Genomic DNA, 17,908 nt, shown 5'->3' with positions numbered 1-17,908 from the left:
CAAGTTGACCACTATGTTTCTAGTAATGCGTGGAGCAAAGAGTCTCTTACAGTTACCTAGAGGCAAAACTGGTACAGTGGTGCTGTTGTGATTGAAGTGAATCGAGAGGCTGCTTTGCAAGGTCTTCAACAAGGGTTTAAAATAATGCATTTTTGCACTAGGTGCCGTCGGTGCTTTGTTTCTTGCAAATCAGTGTCTGGTGAAGATATGTATTGAAATGACTTGACCTGGCGTTTAGTCCTAATCACGCCCTTACAGCCAGCTGGTAGTACACAATATTAAGGTTCGTTAGGATGTCAATCTAGGTTCCAGTTCTTTGTAAGATTAAGGAGTGAAAGAGAAATTTTTTTAGAACTGTTCACATGATACATTACTGCACACAGACAGCAGTATCGATAGCCATAGGACTATAATGAATCCGCCAACCACTGTTCATGTGCTGTGAGAACAAGCACAGATAGTAGTGGTGTCAAGGTCAAAATTCAGCCTTTCCACTGATCCACCCACTTGTTGGTCGCGCATATTGAGGAGGCATGAAACAAAAACCCTGAAGTCATGTGGTTTGTTAGGTTACCACAGAATATTTATGATTATGCAGATAAAAGTGCAACTAGGAGGGCTTCAGAGTACTCTTGCAATCCAAATCGTCAGCGCCCCATGGAGTGGTTGACATATACCATATTTACTTGCATAATGCTGGCACTTTTTCATTTATGTTTTTTTATTTCAGTAAGGTAATGCAAAGCAGAAAGGTGCGATAACTATGCAGAGAAATTTTTTCAACTGGATCTTCTAGGTGCTAAACAGAAGAAAAAGAAATGAAAATGCAGTAGCTGTCAATCGGGGTTTTCACACCAGCCATGGAGAAAAGTTACGCCATAGGATAACAACAGCCTTCTTCTTAATAAAAGCTTATGAATAATTCCAAACAGCGCTTACCTCTGTAGTAAGAGAATGATTTCTACACAACTAGGAACTGCAAAGGCCTTTTATTTGCATAGACTTGCTAAACGAATAAAATGGCTCTGGCCTGACCTACTTAAAACTGGTGTCAAAATTGACATGACTGTTTGCTGCCGCCCTGTTACCACTGTCTGCATCACCTCTGTCGTCAGCCTGCAGCGTTGAATCAGTTGTGTAGCTTCCCTATATTCCCATAGTGAAGCAACACGAAGAAAAACAATGCAAATGTTAACTTTACCCACACACAACTTACAAACTTCATGAAATGGTGGAAACCTCACCAGTTCAATTGAATAGGATTGGATGTGCCAATAGTATGCATGACACTTAACAGATGGCTCTTGGCTGCAGCAATTTTCATGGGTGTTATGATTACTTGAGGTAAAAGAATGAAATATTTGATGGCCAGATTTTTGATGCTGCAAGCATTGTGCATGTAAATGCAGTAAATCGTACACTGCTCCGCTAATCTCGGTGTCATGCTCTGCTAAATGTTACTGCCTGCTTTAAAGGGGTCCTGAACCACCCCTCGGGCTTGGTGAAATAATATAGTCCATGGATAGCATGTCCATGAACATCTCAGCCAAGTTTTGCTGTCATACGTGATGCGTGAAGCTCACAAGCAGAGCGCGAAGTCACTTTTCTCTTAAACGCTCTCTTTTCAACAGGAGCCTGCTCCTCAGTCTCTTCTGGACGCTTTATTTTGTAATAAAGTGGATTCCAATACGTGGCTGCTATTGGTAGCTGCGGTCTGCTCCGTAGTGTAGATACTGTGGTGGCCGCGGAGTGCTGCGACGAGTCCACTGACTAAGTGCACTGCAGCTTGCTGAGGACAACCGAGGTTAGCTTATCTTTAGCACGTCGTAGGTGACGTAGGCAAATTGAAATTAGTGGTGTCTGCGTTAATATATAAAATTAATTTTGAACTTGCTGCCAGGGTGACATTTAGGAGGCGGAGCATTGTGCGCACTGCCCCGCTCCGCCGTAGCCTTGGCAGTACAAGGCATTGGAGAAGGAGCGGAAGCACCGCGAAGGCTGTGCATGATTTCCAATAACTCTGCTTCTGCTGAATGAATTGAAGTACTTCTTTGTGGCAAAGCATTTCCGAAAAAGCCTTTTTTAACTTCAAATACATGTCTCCTCTTCTATAAAATAGTAGTTCAGGGCCCCTGTAAGTGCAGGGGCTTAAATCTTTAAGGTTTTAAATCCTGCCCCGTGTTTGTCATTTTCTTACTTGCAAAAGCTCTGTTCTCTGTAAAAGTGATGCTTAGGACACCTTGAAGCACTAATGATTTTCGTTTGACTTTAGCATTTACTTAGGAAATTTAATTCAGACAGTTACATCTCTGTGTCTCTTTCTTTTCCTTTTTAAGAATTCTGGTCCATTAGCTGGGGGACAGGCCAGCCTTGACAAAGGTAAGCAGCTTCGCATGTCTTAACTGCTTTATCGTCACAAATAGACAGAGGAAAAACTTTGCTGTATGCTATAGAAAATCTGAGCAAGCATAGTGTCATCTTTATTCTGTTTTCAAGTCTAGGGTGGAGCTTGTTCACATAGACCATTTTTTTCTCTTTAGCTTGGTGAGTACCACTGTATCAAAAGGCAGGGTTTGTGTGTATGACCAATTTTTCACATTTGTGCAATTTCCAGACACATTCTTAGGAATACAGTTCTCTCCCCGGGTTGGAGAGCAAACACAGTGCATTTATCACACTGCATGCTTGCTAACACTTAAATGTGGAAATGTCTGGGTAAAACTTCCTGTACCGAACGCCATCTGTGGGCTGCATATTACAGTTGAATCTCGATAATTCAAACTCGAAGGGACCTGAAAATTTGTTCGAAATAAAAGAAGGACTTGTTTTTGATAGTTTTTGGGCACCATAGCACGATGTACGAATGGTGCGAGTCGTGAGATATCGCCGCACGCAAGCACACAGTGAACGAGGACCACGAAACTGCCTATGCCGGCTGATGCTCGCTTCCCGGTAATGGAAGAAAAGGAAAGTTCAAGTTGCAGCCTAAGCTGGCACCAGACAGGGCTGGTGGTGCCGGCACAGAGATGGTTGAAGATGGAGTTACAAGGGAGTTGAGATGGAGGGCAAGGGGAGTAGTAGTTGTGAGGAAGGGCGAGAGGGAAGTGGATTTGATTTCCCCCCAGCTTGCTGGATGGTGCTAATTACCTCTGCCACCTACTGCCACCAAAGCAGCGGAGTTGCCGAGGCCAGACTGGGCCTCCACTGCTGCTTCCCTCTATGTGCTGGCATGTCTTTTCCTTCGTCTGCTGACACATCGGCGATGTGTTTACCTTCTTCGTCCTGCATTCTTAACCCGTCGTGTCTCATCAAGACGACGAAGTTGTTGCCGCTGATCATAATCATGTTGGTGTGCTTCGTTCTGCTGCAGCGTCGCCGCGTTCAAAAGACAAGGAGAATGAGGTACTGGTTGTTGCATTCACGTCCTTGCATTCAGGGTCTGTCTTGTCATACAGAATCGGATATGGCGCACTGTCTCCAACATTTCCATAGGGACGTCTTGCTTTCGACGTGTCATTGTGAACTAAACAAGTGCGAACGAGATCAACCAAGCCAACCAAAACAAGCACATGCGAGAGCTGACACAAGCCACGAAAAATCTGCCCAGGACTGATCCCTCCTGTGGCACGTGTTTTGCCACTAGTGTGGCCGCGGCATTACGGTGCAACCCAGAAATGGCAACCTTGCCATTTGAGAGAGGGTGAAATTTCCGCCACATTTTTTTTTTCCCACACACGGTGTTGAGTTGAGGGGTTTCTCCTAAGCTTTTCCTCTATAGCAGGGTCAGAGCAGTGCTGGTCGGGGGCACCGCAACGTGATTTGGCGTGCAGCTGAGAACATTGTCGGAGCATGGCATGTTCTAATTAACCATAGCAAATGCTTGCACGTTCAAATTACCGGATGTTTTGGCCCATTGGAATACACATAACTTTGACGGGACCACGACGGCGTCTGTTGGAATAAACTGAAAGTTTGAATTAAGCGTGTTCGAATCAGTGAGATTTGACTGTACTAGCATTTTTGGATGTGTCAACTTCCGAAAAGAGTCACTCAAAGATTCACGCGTCTAAAGGACAATGAAAGAGTGCCATCCACAGACTGAGCTAAGGAGCAGGCTAGCAGATGCCAGTGCAAGGCCAAATTTAGAGGCAACCCGAAGCACCAGGAGCAAGAAAAGAAATTTTAAATGGATTCTTCAGAGATATGGAATGCGGAGGAACTACTGCAGGACAATACCTGTTTGTTCTAACTTGAGCAAAACTGCTTAATTCGGTTCTTTCAACTGGTTTTTCTTATAGCTGGACTGATGTTTAGAGCCACTATTCTTGAGCAATACTGCATTATAAGTAATATTAGCGCTCACAGTTTGGCTTTTGGACTCCATATTGGCATCCTAAGGCCAAATTTCTTAAGGAAAAGAAATCCTGTGGCTTTTCATTCAAATATATTACACTGGAACGTTAGCACCATGTACTGTCATGAAAAGAATTGCACAAGTGCTTAAAAATTGGACATCACTCATGCTTTTTTTTGTGTGTGAACCAATACATAATCGGTAATTGCATAGCGGCTTGGTGCTAAGTAAATATATTATGAGTGCTGGGTGTGCGGTTCACTGCTTTCATCTGTATAATATCATTATAATCGTCGTCATCCCACATCCTCTACCGGGTGGTTTCTGAATCGCCTGGACGAATGTCCAGGCAATTTTGAAATGTGACGTTCGGAATGAAACATTCTCGTGGCATCGTGAACTGATTGCTATGTATTTAGACACAGATCACTTTCTGTACAGACAATTTCTCTATTTGCAAACCTATTATGTCAAACTCTTGCCTTTGCTTCGAGTTGTTGACAAATTCGACTTCGCCCTGCCATCTGCTAGCCACTTGGTTAGCTCAGATGGTAGAGCTGCTGCGCTGGAAAGGCGGTGGTCCCGGGTTCGAGTCCCGGACGAGGACGAATTTTGCTTCAACTGCGAGGCTTTTCTTTCGGGGAACCCATATGGGTTTCCTTTGTAGCAATTGCTACGAATGAGTGAATGTCTGATTTTCCCTTTATTAATTGCAAACTTATCAGTGTACATATGAGGCACCCATTAAGACAATGGTCATTAGCAGACGTATGCAAGTCTCAACTGATCCACAAAGAAGCTCTGGGAGGAATGTATGAACACCTAAGATGTTTTTCCTGCAGTGAGCTGCACGATATGGGAAAACGGAGAGTGCAAGAAGGTCGACCTGTCTGTGATGGACATTGCATCTGCCATAGTCCACAAGGTAAGTAGATCAAGGGCCACTCCCATATCTGGAGCATTGTAGCATGGTGTCTTGTAGGGAACAAAAAAGTGCCAAGGACGAGTCAGAGTGTAAGTGACAGTTTGTCTACACTACGTGTCCCGTCTTTCGTGCTGTTCGATACCTCTCAAAACATGCAACAACCAGCCGAGCTCAGCTCATGCACACGCAGTGTCGATAAGATTTAGAGTGATAGGATATAGAAATTGAAAACTGAGTTTGCTGTACTTAATGCAGAAAGTTGGCCTGTTAGAAACATAACATTGTTATTACTTCTAGTAAGTCTATCTTGAAGGTACCGACAAAATTAACTAAATTATTCGGTGGTCCAAATTAACAGAAGAGGCATAAAAATGTGCGAACACACCGCTGCTCCATGTTGTGGTACTTGCCTTACTTTCATGAGGAAGAAATTAAGCCCTGGTGGAAAGTGCCATGTGAATTATATTGTGGTCGCAAAGGCACTTTCAATCGCAATCCAGCCCTGTCGGACCGAATTTCTTGATTGCGATTGGCTCACTTACACCAGCTGCATTGTCAAAGTCAACTGAGCTAATTTGGCATCTTGTTGCAACTCCAACTTGCTGCTATATTACACAGTTGTAAGAAAGCGTCTGCCGCCGTACATACGTTAAACACAAGCATCTTTGTGGGACGTTACAGTGCACGTTCCTTCAAGGTTGTTAGTTTAATGTACAGGAACGCAAACATAAGAAAGGCGTTTGAAGACTGAGGGCCGTCTAGGCCTCACGCCGGACATGTAGCTAAGACAATCCATTAGCAACCATCCTGTCGTTTCTATGCCGACACATCTCATCAGGCCTATGGACACTGTAATCACCGAACAATCTTCGAAATTAGAGTGCCGTGCACTTATAACTAATGCTTCAGGTGAGTTTGGAGGAAGCGAAAGCTCATTTCAACAGTTACTGGCAACCAACGATGGTGAGAGCATAGCCATCAAGAGAATTCACACTGAAGCTGGAGCCATGGGAGCCGCCATGCTCAACAGTGCTATTTCTTAAAGGGACACTAAAGCGAAACAATAAATCAGTTTAGACTAATGAAGCATTGTTTGAGAACCCTGCCGGTAGCCATTTAAAAAAAATAGTTTGATTATTAGATGAGAAAAGGAAGGTCCAAGTATCAGTATTTGAATTTCGCGCCGAGACCCCATCACCGGTACGTAAGTGTGACGTCAGGGATTCCAAAGTATGTTTTCGCATTTAGGCCACATTGGCTGAATAAAGGTTCCCGAAACTTGGCCTGTTTATTATTTGGTTCCTTTAGAACACAATGTAGTCAATCTGTACCGCTCTATATAGTTAGTAGGCCCTAGAAGATGCCATCAAAATCCAAGACGTCTCAGCCCCCAGGTGCGGGAACTTAAGTAGGTAGGCGTCGCCACCCGTATTTCGTTCTTGCGCTTTTTCTGGCTTACCGTAAGAGCGGTGTTTTTGGTGTTGTAGAACAGTAATTTAGTTATGCAGAAGAAATCATTTTTCACTTTAGTGTCCCTTTAACATACATAAACATTACATACATTAAGCTAGCCAAATAATGTATGTTAACATAGCGTACCCAACATGTGGAAACTCAATAATGTACGGAGCATGTGTAGTGATTACAATACTATTGCCTTACGTACATATAGTAAAACTTCGTTATTTCAGATTTAACGAGACTCAAAAAAGAATTTCTAAAATAAGCGAATGTCGAATTATCGAGAGTGTCAAAAAAAATATGAACAAATGCTTACTACGTCAGCAAGCTTTCATTCAATGAGTGAATCTGGAAATTCTATTTATACTTTGCACAAAATCAGTGTGTTAGTAAAAGTTTTCAGACACACACAAAATCAGCATAGAAGCTGTATATCTTGTCATCTCGTGACTCATTAGCACTCGCAGTGACACAGGCCTTTTGCCCTCCTATGCCGCACGGTGTGTCTTCATCCTTGACAGCTTCAACCTTAGTTATGACACTGTGTGTTGAGTCAAGGGAGTCAAAGGGAAACTATTGTTTGCCGAAATTGCTGCAGACATAGCTGCAGCCGCTATCGACGTGACCATGGACAGCAACCATGAGGCTCTTAAGGCATAGCGACTGATGCGCGCACCGAGTCAAATCAATACTGTTTTCCACAACCGCTGCGGACAAAACCATTGTTTCTATTAATGCGATCATGGGCGGCGACCAAGCAGTTCTAAAGGCACGCATCCAACACGCATGCCGAGTTGAAACGAAATTCTGCAACCGCTCTGGACGAAACCATCGTCACTATCGACGGGATCATGGATTGTGACTATGTAGTTAAGTAGGCGTGCTGCCAACATGATTTTATGAGCTGTGGTACACGCAAGAATAAAGCCTGTAAAGGCATGAATGGGCACGGAGCGTTCTGGCATTCCTGTCATTCATGTACGATTTCCGCTTATGACTCTTGGGATGCGGACTGTGTTGTTTCGTTTCAGCTTGTCGCTAGAGCTGCTTTTTCTCATTTTGCGTCGCACATTTGCAGTGCTCCACACTCGCCCAGCTCTGAAAGTTGTTTGGATTAATCGGTGCGCGGCCAAATATCTCTGAATTAACGAGAGTTTGTTTCCATTAAATATTGGATGCAGGTGCTGGGACCAGAGGATGAGTCTGAATTATCCGATTTTCTGAATTAACGATGGTTCCAAATAGTGAGGTTTTACTGTAATCGATTTACATTTGATTGCAAACGCTATTCCTGCAATCTGTTAATCTATTCAGTTTGATTGCAAACGCCATGTCCTGTCTTTCCTTCTTTTTGAAAGGTGGATTGCCTGATACATAGTGGAGAGTATGTCCTGCTAGGCCTGATGCTGACGGCAGTGACCGCCACGTTGCCGCTGCTGTTTAGGCTGCAAAGCTCGTCAGCTTTAGAAAATGTTCAGCTAGACTCGGACGGCCTCGTGTTGGGGCTTCCGCTTGAAGTGCGCAAGATTCCCGAGGTGATACAAGATGTTCTCAACCAGTCCCGATGGAGGTGCGTATGCGTGGAAGCTATACATTGTTACGGAATTACCATTCTGGTGGGGCTTATTAAGAAATAGTCCATAACAACCCCGACGAAAAGGTGGTAGTTATTAGACCCAACATTTCAAATCCAACTTCACTCCTTCCTTAGGAGGTAAACGACCTTCGAACTGTATATGGCGATGGCCTGCACACTAGGATGAAAGGGGCGGGGAACCCTTTGAAGATTCAAATTCAAATTCGAAATCAGTTTATTCAAACGACTAATAAGAAGTACATGTGAATCATCTGGGTCCTTAGCCTTCTCAGCTAGACTTGGGCCCATGCAGGAAGTGCGAAAAAATAATTGTAGCGAGACAACTCAGTATTTTACACAGGATTCATGTAACAGCAGTTATGCGACAGTTATACACAAAGGAAGGCGAAATGCTCAAGAAATTATGCAATAGTTCGGAGGACAAAATAAAAGGAAGAATGCATGAAGGAAAAACAGACTTATAGTGGAGTCGAATATTGCTGGCTCTGGAAAAAATTTTTTCTATCGGTGATTGAGAATTGACCTACCTTTAAGTTAGCAGGCAGTTGGTTCCAAATTTTAGCAGCGGCATAGGCAATAGTTCTTTTACCGTACACATTATTAACAGCTGGAAGGTTAAAATGACAACTGAAAAAATTTCTAGTTGGACGAGATGGATATACAAAAACAGATGATGATAGTGGGATGTTATGGTTTAGTATATGTATAACCACACAAGCTAGTTTGAAATCCTGCATAGCAAAGAAAGGTGTAATGTCTAACTGACAAAAGAGCGGAGCGGTTCTATCTGTGTGTTTACTAAGTGTTATTATTCAAAGTGCTCTTTTTTGTAAAATTACTATTTGATTTAAGTACGTGTTATACGTAAGTCCCCAGGACTCCACACAGTAAGTCATATTGTTTTGAAAAAGGCAATAATACACAATTTTTAATGTGCGAAGCGAGAATAACTTTCTAGCTTTTATTAGGACAAAGCAAGCCCATCTCAATTTACTGCTTACTCGAATTATGTGAGGATTAAAATTGAAAGCTGAATCTAGAGTTATACCAAGATATACCTGTTGATCGACTCGTTCGAGGGAGTTTGCGCCTATTCGTAACTCATTTAAGCTATATGAATTTTTATATGGACTAGAGAACACAATGTAGTTAGTCTTTGAGGTGTGTATTGTTTATTTAGTTTGTAAAAACCACTGGCACATCTGAGAAAGATCACTATTAGCGTGCCTTTCGAGCATATTAGGGTCATGACTAGAGAAGAGTAGAGCTGTGTCATCAGCATACATAATAGTTTGTTCATAATTCAAAGCATCTGGCAGATCATTTATGTACAAGGAACAGAGTAATGGTCCCAATACTGAGCCCTGAGGCACGCCACAAAGGATGGAATGAACGCTTGATACGGATTTGTCGATTTTAACACATTGCTTGCGACCAGAAAGATAGCTTTCGAAAAACTGCTTCGCTTGACCTCTGAATCCATACCGATGTAGTTTTGATAGTAGTATATCATGGTTCACAGTGTCGAACGCTTTTTTAATATAAACAAAAAGGCCAATTACATACTTTGTTATTTAATGCTTTGTTAATAAATTCACTTAAACACTGTACAGCCATGGAAGTAGATTTGTTTTTCCTAAAACCATGCTGGTTGTCTACTAGTATGTTATATTTATCTAGAAAATGGGTAAAACGTTTCATCAATAACTTCTCAAATACTGTGTTAAGGGCACTAAGTATTGATATTGGTCGGTAGTTATGGATGTCATCCTTACTACCGGACTTGTATAGTATTGGTGTGACTTACGCTATTTTAAATGTGTCTGGATATGTGGTCATGTAGAAGGATGCATTAAATAATTTTTCTAAATGCCCACTCAGTTCCTCGATGTGCTGTTTAATGACGAGTAAGGGGATCTTATCTTTACCTAGTGTTCTACCTCCAGTCATTGTTTTAACGGTAGAAATGATTTTTACCGTTAAATTTCTACCGATGTGTTACGATCTCGGCAGTTGATACATTAAACACAGTGCAGCTGTATAAGTAGATTCTCACACCCTTTCTCGGAAGTACTAGGGGTCTGTTTGCTGGCTGTTTTTAGGGACCATTCATCACTCACGCCCTAGTCGAACGGCCGCTTTGGGGCTTCCAGGCGGACTGTATTGCGGGCTGATCTTTGCTTGACAAAATATACGAAACATTCGGATGCAATTACAAGACAAAGCCAAGGAATTCTGGAAGAATGCTAGAAAAAACTATAAAGATGTAGTACAGTAAAATTCCGTTAATTTGACCCCAACGGGATCAATGAAATTGATCAATATATCCAGTGGGTCAAAGTCAACAACATGCAGAAAAAATGCCAACACACAGAGCTGATTTCCTTGACAGTATTTGCCCGAGTCTAATACACCCACTAATCGAATGCGCGCGTGCTTTCTATGTGTCCAAAGTAGAAAACCAACATAGAAATGACAGTAGAAGTTCCTAAAGGAAATAGAAATCTACTGCACTCTTACTTTTATAATGGCGGCAGGTTTAGTAAAGTCAGCTTTGCTGCAATGCAGGTAAAGCATACAAACACCGCACCGCATAGGGGGTTTTGGTTTTGTATCTGATCGCAGCTGTGCTGGCAATTTTCTATCCAATTTCGGGTAAATACCTGGTAAACACCATAAACAGACATTGTAAGCTACCATTATTGCTTGCAAATGTTCCTATGGCGGGTCGAAAACAAGCGTTTTCTATGGGAGATGACGTGTGTTCAACACATTCACTGTTCCCTAAGCTTTGCCGAAACAGGCGCTGCCACTAAAGGGTCGTTATGGGGGTTACCACAGAGTTCAGCATAAGGTGCTGAGTGGTCAAGTTCAAATCATCTGGCGAATGCAGACTTTGGAATCAATATAACGAACGTTTGGGCCCATAGAAATGCATGGGCATCAGCCAGGGTCAAATTAACCGAAAAGTCAGATCAACCAGAGTCGAATTAACGAGAGGCTACTGTATCTGTACCCTCACTCATGCTTGGTGATGTCATTGTTCGTGACTACATCAGTAGATCGTAATGCTTCAACGACTATTTCAGTTCCGTTTTCATGCCTGACTTGTCATCTGATGCTCATTAGTAATTAGTGTGTGCGGCATAGAATTGTTGCTAAGAGGGTTACATCCTTCAAAAGCATGTGGCCCTGATAGCTTACCTTAAATATTTCTTTTTCATCTTGTGCTGCATCAGTATTGTAGTCTGAAAACATTTTGCGCCAAAAAAAGAACACACACAAGAAAGCACCCATGGTGTCATCGTCTTTCTTGTGCGTGTTGTTTTTTGGGGCAAAATCTTTTCAGTATGCAAGATCACCAACTAGCCCAGCAGTTAACTCTTTTACAGTATTGAAGTACTTGAAATTAATTTGCAATACAGTGCGTGCAGAGGCTTGCCTACCAGACAACTGAAAAACCGCATTTATTGTTCCTATTCACAAGCCTGGCCCTCAGAGTGATGTAGCAAACTACCGTCCAATATCCCTAACCTGTGTTGCCCTGCGAAACATTGCAGCATATTTTTCTCTTGGACATTGTATTGCATATGAATTCTGATTACGCTTTGTATGTATGGATCTTGGAAAGACTTCTCCTGTGTCGCACAGTTATCTGAATTCACATGTGATCTTGTTTCTGCTTTGGATAAACAACATTTGGTTTGCGCATCTTTCTGGAGATAGGCAGTACTGCATTCTTTACTTGTAGAAAAAAAAATGGTCATGTACGATTCTCATCCTCACATTGTCTCTTGCATCACAGGCTATCTTACGTTATGACAACAGTTCGTGGTTATAAATGGGGTTCAGTCGATTTAGAGAAAGTTATGTCCGAGGTTCCTCAGGGTTTCGTTCTAGGGCCTATGTTGTTCCTGTTTTAAACATAAATGACATCAAGCATTACCCGCCATGGTTGCTTACCGCTGCTGTAGCAGCGGCAGGTGTTCCCTTTCGCCCTCTCTTCTCCGTCAAGGGGGGCTTGAGACGTGGCATCGCAGCCAATGGAAAATCAGGAGCCATTTCACTGCTCCAGACAACACGCGGTGGCTTTTTCGCGTAATAAGCCATTTGATGCTTTCGCATAAATAAATAAACAAACAAGAATTATGGATGACCGGCAAAAAGGTAAATAAAGATGTGCAGTGAAGTTGTCTGTTTGAGTAAAGTATACAAGAGTTAACATTTATAATCATTATTTATTACATTTTAAAGCAATAATTAGAGACTCCAATTAAGATTGTGATGCTGCCACACAAAAACAGCTGTGAAACTCCTATTAACAGCTTCACTGTGAAAGCTGCCTTGGCAAACTAGCCCCCATGTTTTCAGCACCAACACCAGCTTCCCTTAGCGATGTTTCTCTTGCCTCGTCAGTAAAGCATACTAGGAAGCAAGTTGCCATCAAAAATGCAGCTCTCCTTCCATTCCCCTTATGACCAAGAATTGAAAAACTGCACCCCCAATGCCATTTATCATTTAACTATTGGAGAAAGGAGCTGAATCATTGGGTTTGATAAGTACCACGTTTTGTTTGGAAATGTTATAAACTGCTTAGGCGCAGTTGTCTGTCTTAGTTTTAAAGGTGGGCCCTGAACCACTTTTTATCAAAGTTGAGAAATGCATTTAAAGATAAATTAGACTATTTCAGAAATCTTTCGTGGAAAAAGTTCTTCAATGCATTCAGCAGGTTCTTTCGCTCCTTCTACTATGATCTGCACTGCAAAGGCCATGGCAGAGCAAGACGGTGTGCCCACAACACTCCACCTACTGGCACGCAGTTCAAATTTGATTTTGGGTGTTCACATAGATGCCACTATTGTAAGCACATTTAACATGCCAGTGGCCGACGTTTCCGTAGCTGTAGGGGTGGCCAGGCGTAGGTGGCGACCGGAACATAGCTCCATGTAGGGCAGGAACGCAGGAGGACGTCAGGATCTTGACGCGCCTCCACCACTTTGAAAGACGGAAGACGACCAGGACAGGCAGCGCTAGCAGACCTGTTTATTCCGCAGGCACTGCCCAGGCCCCAGCACAAAGAACAGGGATGATGATGACTATATACAAATGAGAACGATGAAGTACGTTAAATGTGCTTACACTATTTTCAGTTTTGGTGCTTACAGCGGGCCAAACGCGGTTGTCTTAAGCAAGCCGCAGTGCGCTTCAGCCAGTAGACTCGTTGCAGCACCCCATGGCAGCCGCGGCATCTGCGCTACTTAGCATACTGCAGATGCATGCAAGCGCAATGTTTGGTTCGTAATGAGAGGGCTTGAGTGCACACTTGCGTTCATATGCTCCTGTCTGGCTGCGCTATGTGGTGCGAACCGGCTTTGTCCTGCAGCAGCTTGACCGATGGATAGTAGCCGCATCCAAGGGGCGTATTTTGAAGCTCTATCAATAGCTCACTACAATGCGAAGTCTGCCGAGACGTCTAACCAGAGGAGTGAGTGTACGCGACTAAGTGTGCGTGTGGTCTGACCTTAAGTTACGCATGGTTTGAGGCTAGTTGAGTATTCAAAACTAGTCAAAATTAGCAAGACTCGACGGCTACAACCCCAATAAGCAGAGTGGCCAAAGTTTAATTCCTATGCGGGCATCCATGGCCAAGCAGGAGCGGACGATAGTTGGATTCTTCCAAGAGTATGTAATTATTAATGAAATTCGAGAGCAGATTTTCAATTACTTCAGCCCGCTTATAAAACTGCATCAATAAGTATACACAGTAACAGTAGGAAGAAGCGTACTGATACTAACACCCTTCTTGATTGATGTCAGCTATTGGCCAATAGCAGCCGCATATGGGAATCTGCTATATTATGAAATAAAGAATCTGGAAAAGGGTGAGAAGCAGCTGGGCTTTTGTTGAAAATAGAGCATTTGAGAGAAAGGTGACTTCACGCTCTGCTTCTGAGATCCACATGTCGCACACAACTGCAAAATTTGGCTGAGATGTTCAAAGCAGTGTATGTTATCTGCAGGCTGTGTTTTTTCACCAAGCCCGAGGGGTGGTTCAGGGTTAAGAGCGAAGGATTTCTCGGCATTGGCTGTCTGGTCAGTGTGGTTTTGTTCATGTCATCATGCTAGCATGTAAGAAGTTTTTGCTTGCGAAAACCTTTCTGCTTCTTCTAATACACATTTTTTGAAGAAAGTGGGTTCGAAGACATGTACTGTTGGCATAAATTAAAGCATGAACAATTCCAAAGCTTCTGCAATACAGTTGCATGCCTTTAAACAAAATGCTTGGGGACTCTGAAATCATTTGACGTACAGATGACTGCATTGTAAAGGTAGCAGTCTGCACAGCTCACAATGGAACTGGGACAGCATTATTCCTTCATTATACAGGTCATTTCATTGCGGAGGCACTTGACTGTATGTTGTTTTGTTTCTAGGTTTACCTTTGTTTGTAACAGTTCCCTAATTCGGACTTCAATATGTACACTTGGGACTACTGTGTGCTTAGACATCAAATATAAAGTGATCACACGTCGCGCTTCCATGTAATGATGTGTGGCAAGCATTCTGACCAGTTATTTCCTGTTCTTGTGTAATTTTTCTATTTATACTGATGGTATACCAACAAATTATAGTTTTGTCAGCCCTTGAGATACTGCAGGCTTCTCACAGAGGAAATATTAGAAGATAGGTCAACTTGAGATCTTGAGTAACAACAAAATTTTGCCAAACTGTTGCCTTGGCGGAATAGGATGCCAGGCAAAGCTTAGTTGGTAGCAAGTCAAGAAAACAGAAGCAGTTCTACATGTGCCCTTCAGAGGGGCCATACATACATTTCAGTCCACTCTTAAAGGGAACATCAGTTTTGTACTCAGTGCTAAACAAATAAAGAAGTCTTCGCATATTTAAGAAAGCTGGTCGCTTTTGAGATGCTGTTGATAAGTACGGGTCTTGCGTAAGTAAATTCAGTATGTGCTTTCACATATTTATAGGCTACCCCTTTGTTAAAAAAGTAATGCAGTACTTGCAGCACACCAATCATGCTACCAAGGGAACTGACATTTTCATTTACTTCCACTTTTCAGTGTTTCGTCCACGCTTCTGACAATCTCTCTGATTGAACGCTTCTTTCTCGGAGCCGTGTTTTTCTTCCTGCTGTCAGTTGCTGAGAGAACCTTTAAACAGGTATGACGTGTTCTTGGTAGCATGTATTGTGATATATTTCTTGTTGCTTAAACGTCTAAAAGGTCTAAAATGAGTGCTTTGCATTGGGCTGGTTAAAATTGAGTGCTTAGAACACATTTGCCTGCTCCATTCAAAACATCGTGCTCCAGCTGAATTGTTAACAGAGATTTATTCACATGCAATGAGTAACTTTTTGTAAAAAAAGTGTACGAACATGTTCTGAAATTGCATTCTGATAAAAAAAGTAGCAGTTTCGCACAAAAGGCGAAGCATCGATTGGGATAGCAAATTAGTAGACAGTTACATGAAGTAGGGATAATAATTTTATTGGCTGTGTACACTTGTAAACCTTTGCGTATTAACTAAATTAACAAGCATGGTGTCACGCGTGCACAAGCAAGCGTGAACACATCTCTCTGGTTGACCCCGGAAACTCTCTGTCAAAACACTGGAGTGACGAAGTGCGGCTGCAGCAGCAAGCGAATTGACCTTTGTGCTGCCCCTAGCCTCAACGCGAAGGAGGTGGCAAAAACACAGCATGCTGCAGAGCACAGTGGACTCACCATCGATCACCATTGCAAATCACTTTCAAGAGAGGGCCCGTGCAGCCGCGCCATGTGCAGCAGCTGCCGGAGCAGAACCCTCCCCCTGTCACTCCCCTCGCCCCACTGCCTCGTGCACGACAGAAGACAGTGTGTTTTCTCCCCACTTTCCTCCCTTGCGCGCTTGACAGTAAGCCGCCTGTGTTGACTTGTCTGTGCACACTCGCACATGCAGCATACGGCACACGGCGGCGGTGTTATCGCCCTTGGACTTCATACGGAACATTACGGCGATGGCAGAAAGGCATCTGCAGTGTCCATATAATTGCTATTGCAATAAACTTAAAATAAAGCACAAGGGCCAGACTACTTTCTCGTTGACACGATAAAAAAAGGAATAAGTGTTTTGGAAGTTGTACGTATCGAAATTCTGTACATGTTTTGAAAGCTATAGATATGTGCTATCAAAGGAACACACTACTGCTACACATCCTTGTTTTACTCTTTTTGGTGTGAGTTTGCCAGTGTTTCATTTTCACCAGATTATTACTATAATCAAGTTATCACTTTGTGCAAAGCACACCTATTGAATCTGGAAATTCACTGGCATTTTCAGCAGCTCCATAGCTAGGCAGACATCTCTAATAGATTTGGTGTGTATTGCATGCATTTTTTTACATTCTTGAATGTATGCAAGCACCAGCGATTACCTGGCTAGAATGTATGTATAGCAGACAACTTTCTGTGACAATGAAAGCAAAGCTATGGAGGCAAAGCGCACAAGTGAAAGCGCTTCTGAAAAGAGTCCCATGTTTTCATCCAGGTTAGCTTAAGCTGGGGAAGAGAAAACTTAAACACCTTATTAGCAACGGTGAACTAAGATAAAACACACCACTGAATGTAAACGTTTACTTATTTTGTGGCTTTTCCCTTCCGCATCCGGGCAAATGCAAAACTGTCGCACGCCAAGCTGCTTCGATTCAGCGTCTATTCTAAGCAACAAAAAGCACTGTCAAACGCTTGCAGACTACTTGGCACCGTAACACATGTGCAGCAGCCATGCGCCTGTAGCTTTCCCTTCATTGCCACTGAAAGTTGTCCGCGAGTATATACAGATATAGATAGCAAACAGACCTAATCATGAGTTTAGATTCAATGACCAACAGTCATGTTCATTACTATTGTTATGATTTGAGTGTTGCCCAAGTTTGCCCAATTGTTGAATTCTTATCTGACGCTTTTGGCAATGTTTTGGATTTGGTATGTCACTACAATATGAGCGCTAAAAAAAGCCTTCTTATAACAAAAGCCTGTGACATCCAAATTCTTGTCACAGCAAAATTACTTTCGTGTCCCCAGTGAACACCCATTGGATTCAATTCACTTTGTATCTGTTGACAACGAGAGGTCACTAAACTGCAATCCTGCATTATCGAAATCTGCCAGTACATTAGTTGTCATATTACCTACCTGTGTAACGCTAAGAAAGTGCAAGAAAAGGGGAAAAAATACATTTTCTGCCCACTTAAATTGCGTAAAATAATGTCACAGTATGCTTGCAAGGCAGCCACCATTTTTGTTTACAAAAGCAGCAAGGTTCTGGAAGTGATTGCTGCCACGGGAACATGTTGCAACCGCCATCTTGCTTGCGATTCCCTGTTTCAAATGGCACAGCCACCTCACTATCGAGCTCTACTGACATGTGACAACACTTTTTGTGTACCATGCCCAGCACATACTCTGCAGCTCGGTGTTCGTTGATTCACCATGGGCAGAGAAAACAAGGTGCAGCAAAAAAAAAAAAAAAGAAAGAAAGAGAGACTCGTTATGGGGGCGTGACTTGAGAC

At 42.7% G+C, this 17,908-nt stretch overlaps 1 protein-coding gene across 2 annotated transcripts in view; it reads left to right on the top strand.

Moving 5' to 3' along the window:
• The window catches only part of phtf (putative homeodomain transcription factor), a 67,590-nt gene that overhangs the window by 34,451 nt on the left and 15,231 nt on the right, over window positions 1-17,908 (top strand). For both annotated transcript variants that reach the window (XM_075698890.1, XM_075698891.1), the window contains exons 12-15: window positions 2,337-2,379; window positions 5,197-5,279; window positions 8,099-8,310; window positions 15,420-15,519. In XM_075698890.1, the coding sequence (XP_075555005.1) occupies window positions 2,337-2,379; window positions 5,197-5,279; window positions 8,099-8,310; window positions 15,420-15,519 (438 nt within the window). The remainder of the gene's footprint in view (window positions 1-2,336; window positions 2,380-5,196; window positions 5,280-8,098; window positions 8,311-15,419; window positions 15,520-17,908) is intronic.

Source organism: Dermacentor variabilis, chromosome 7 (assembly GCF_050947875.1).
Source record: "Dermacentor variabilis isolate Ectoservices chromosome 7, ASM5094787v1, whole genome shotgun sequence".
NCBI classification, from domain to species: domain Eukaryota; kingdom Metazoa; phylum Arthropoda; class Arachnida; order Ixodida; family Ixodidae; genus Dermacentor; species Dermacentor variabilis.
The sequence above is the reverse complement of the archived record's forward strand: the minus strand, read 5'-3'. Positions and strand labels throughout refer to the sequence as shown.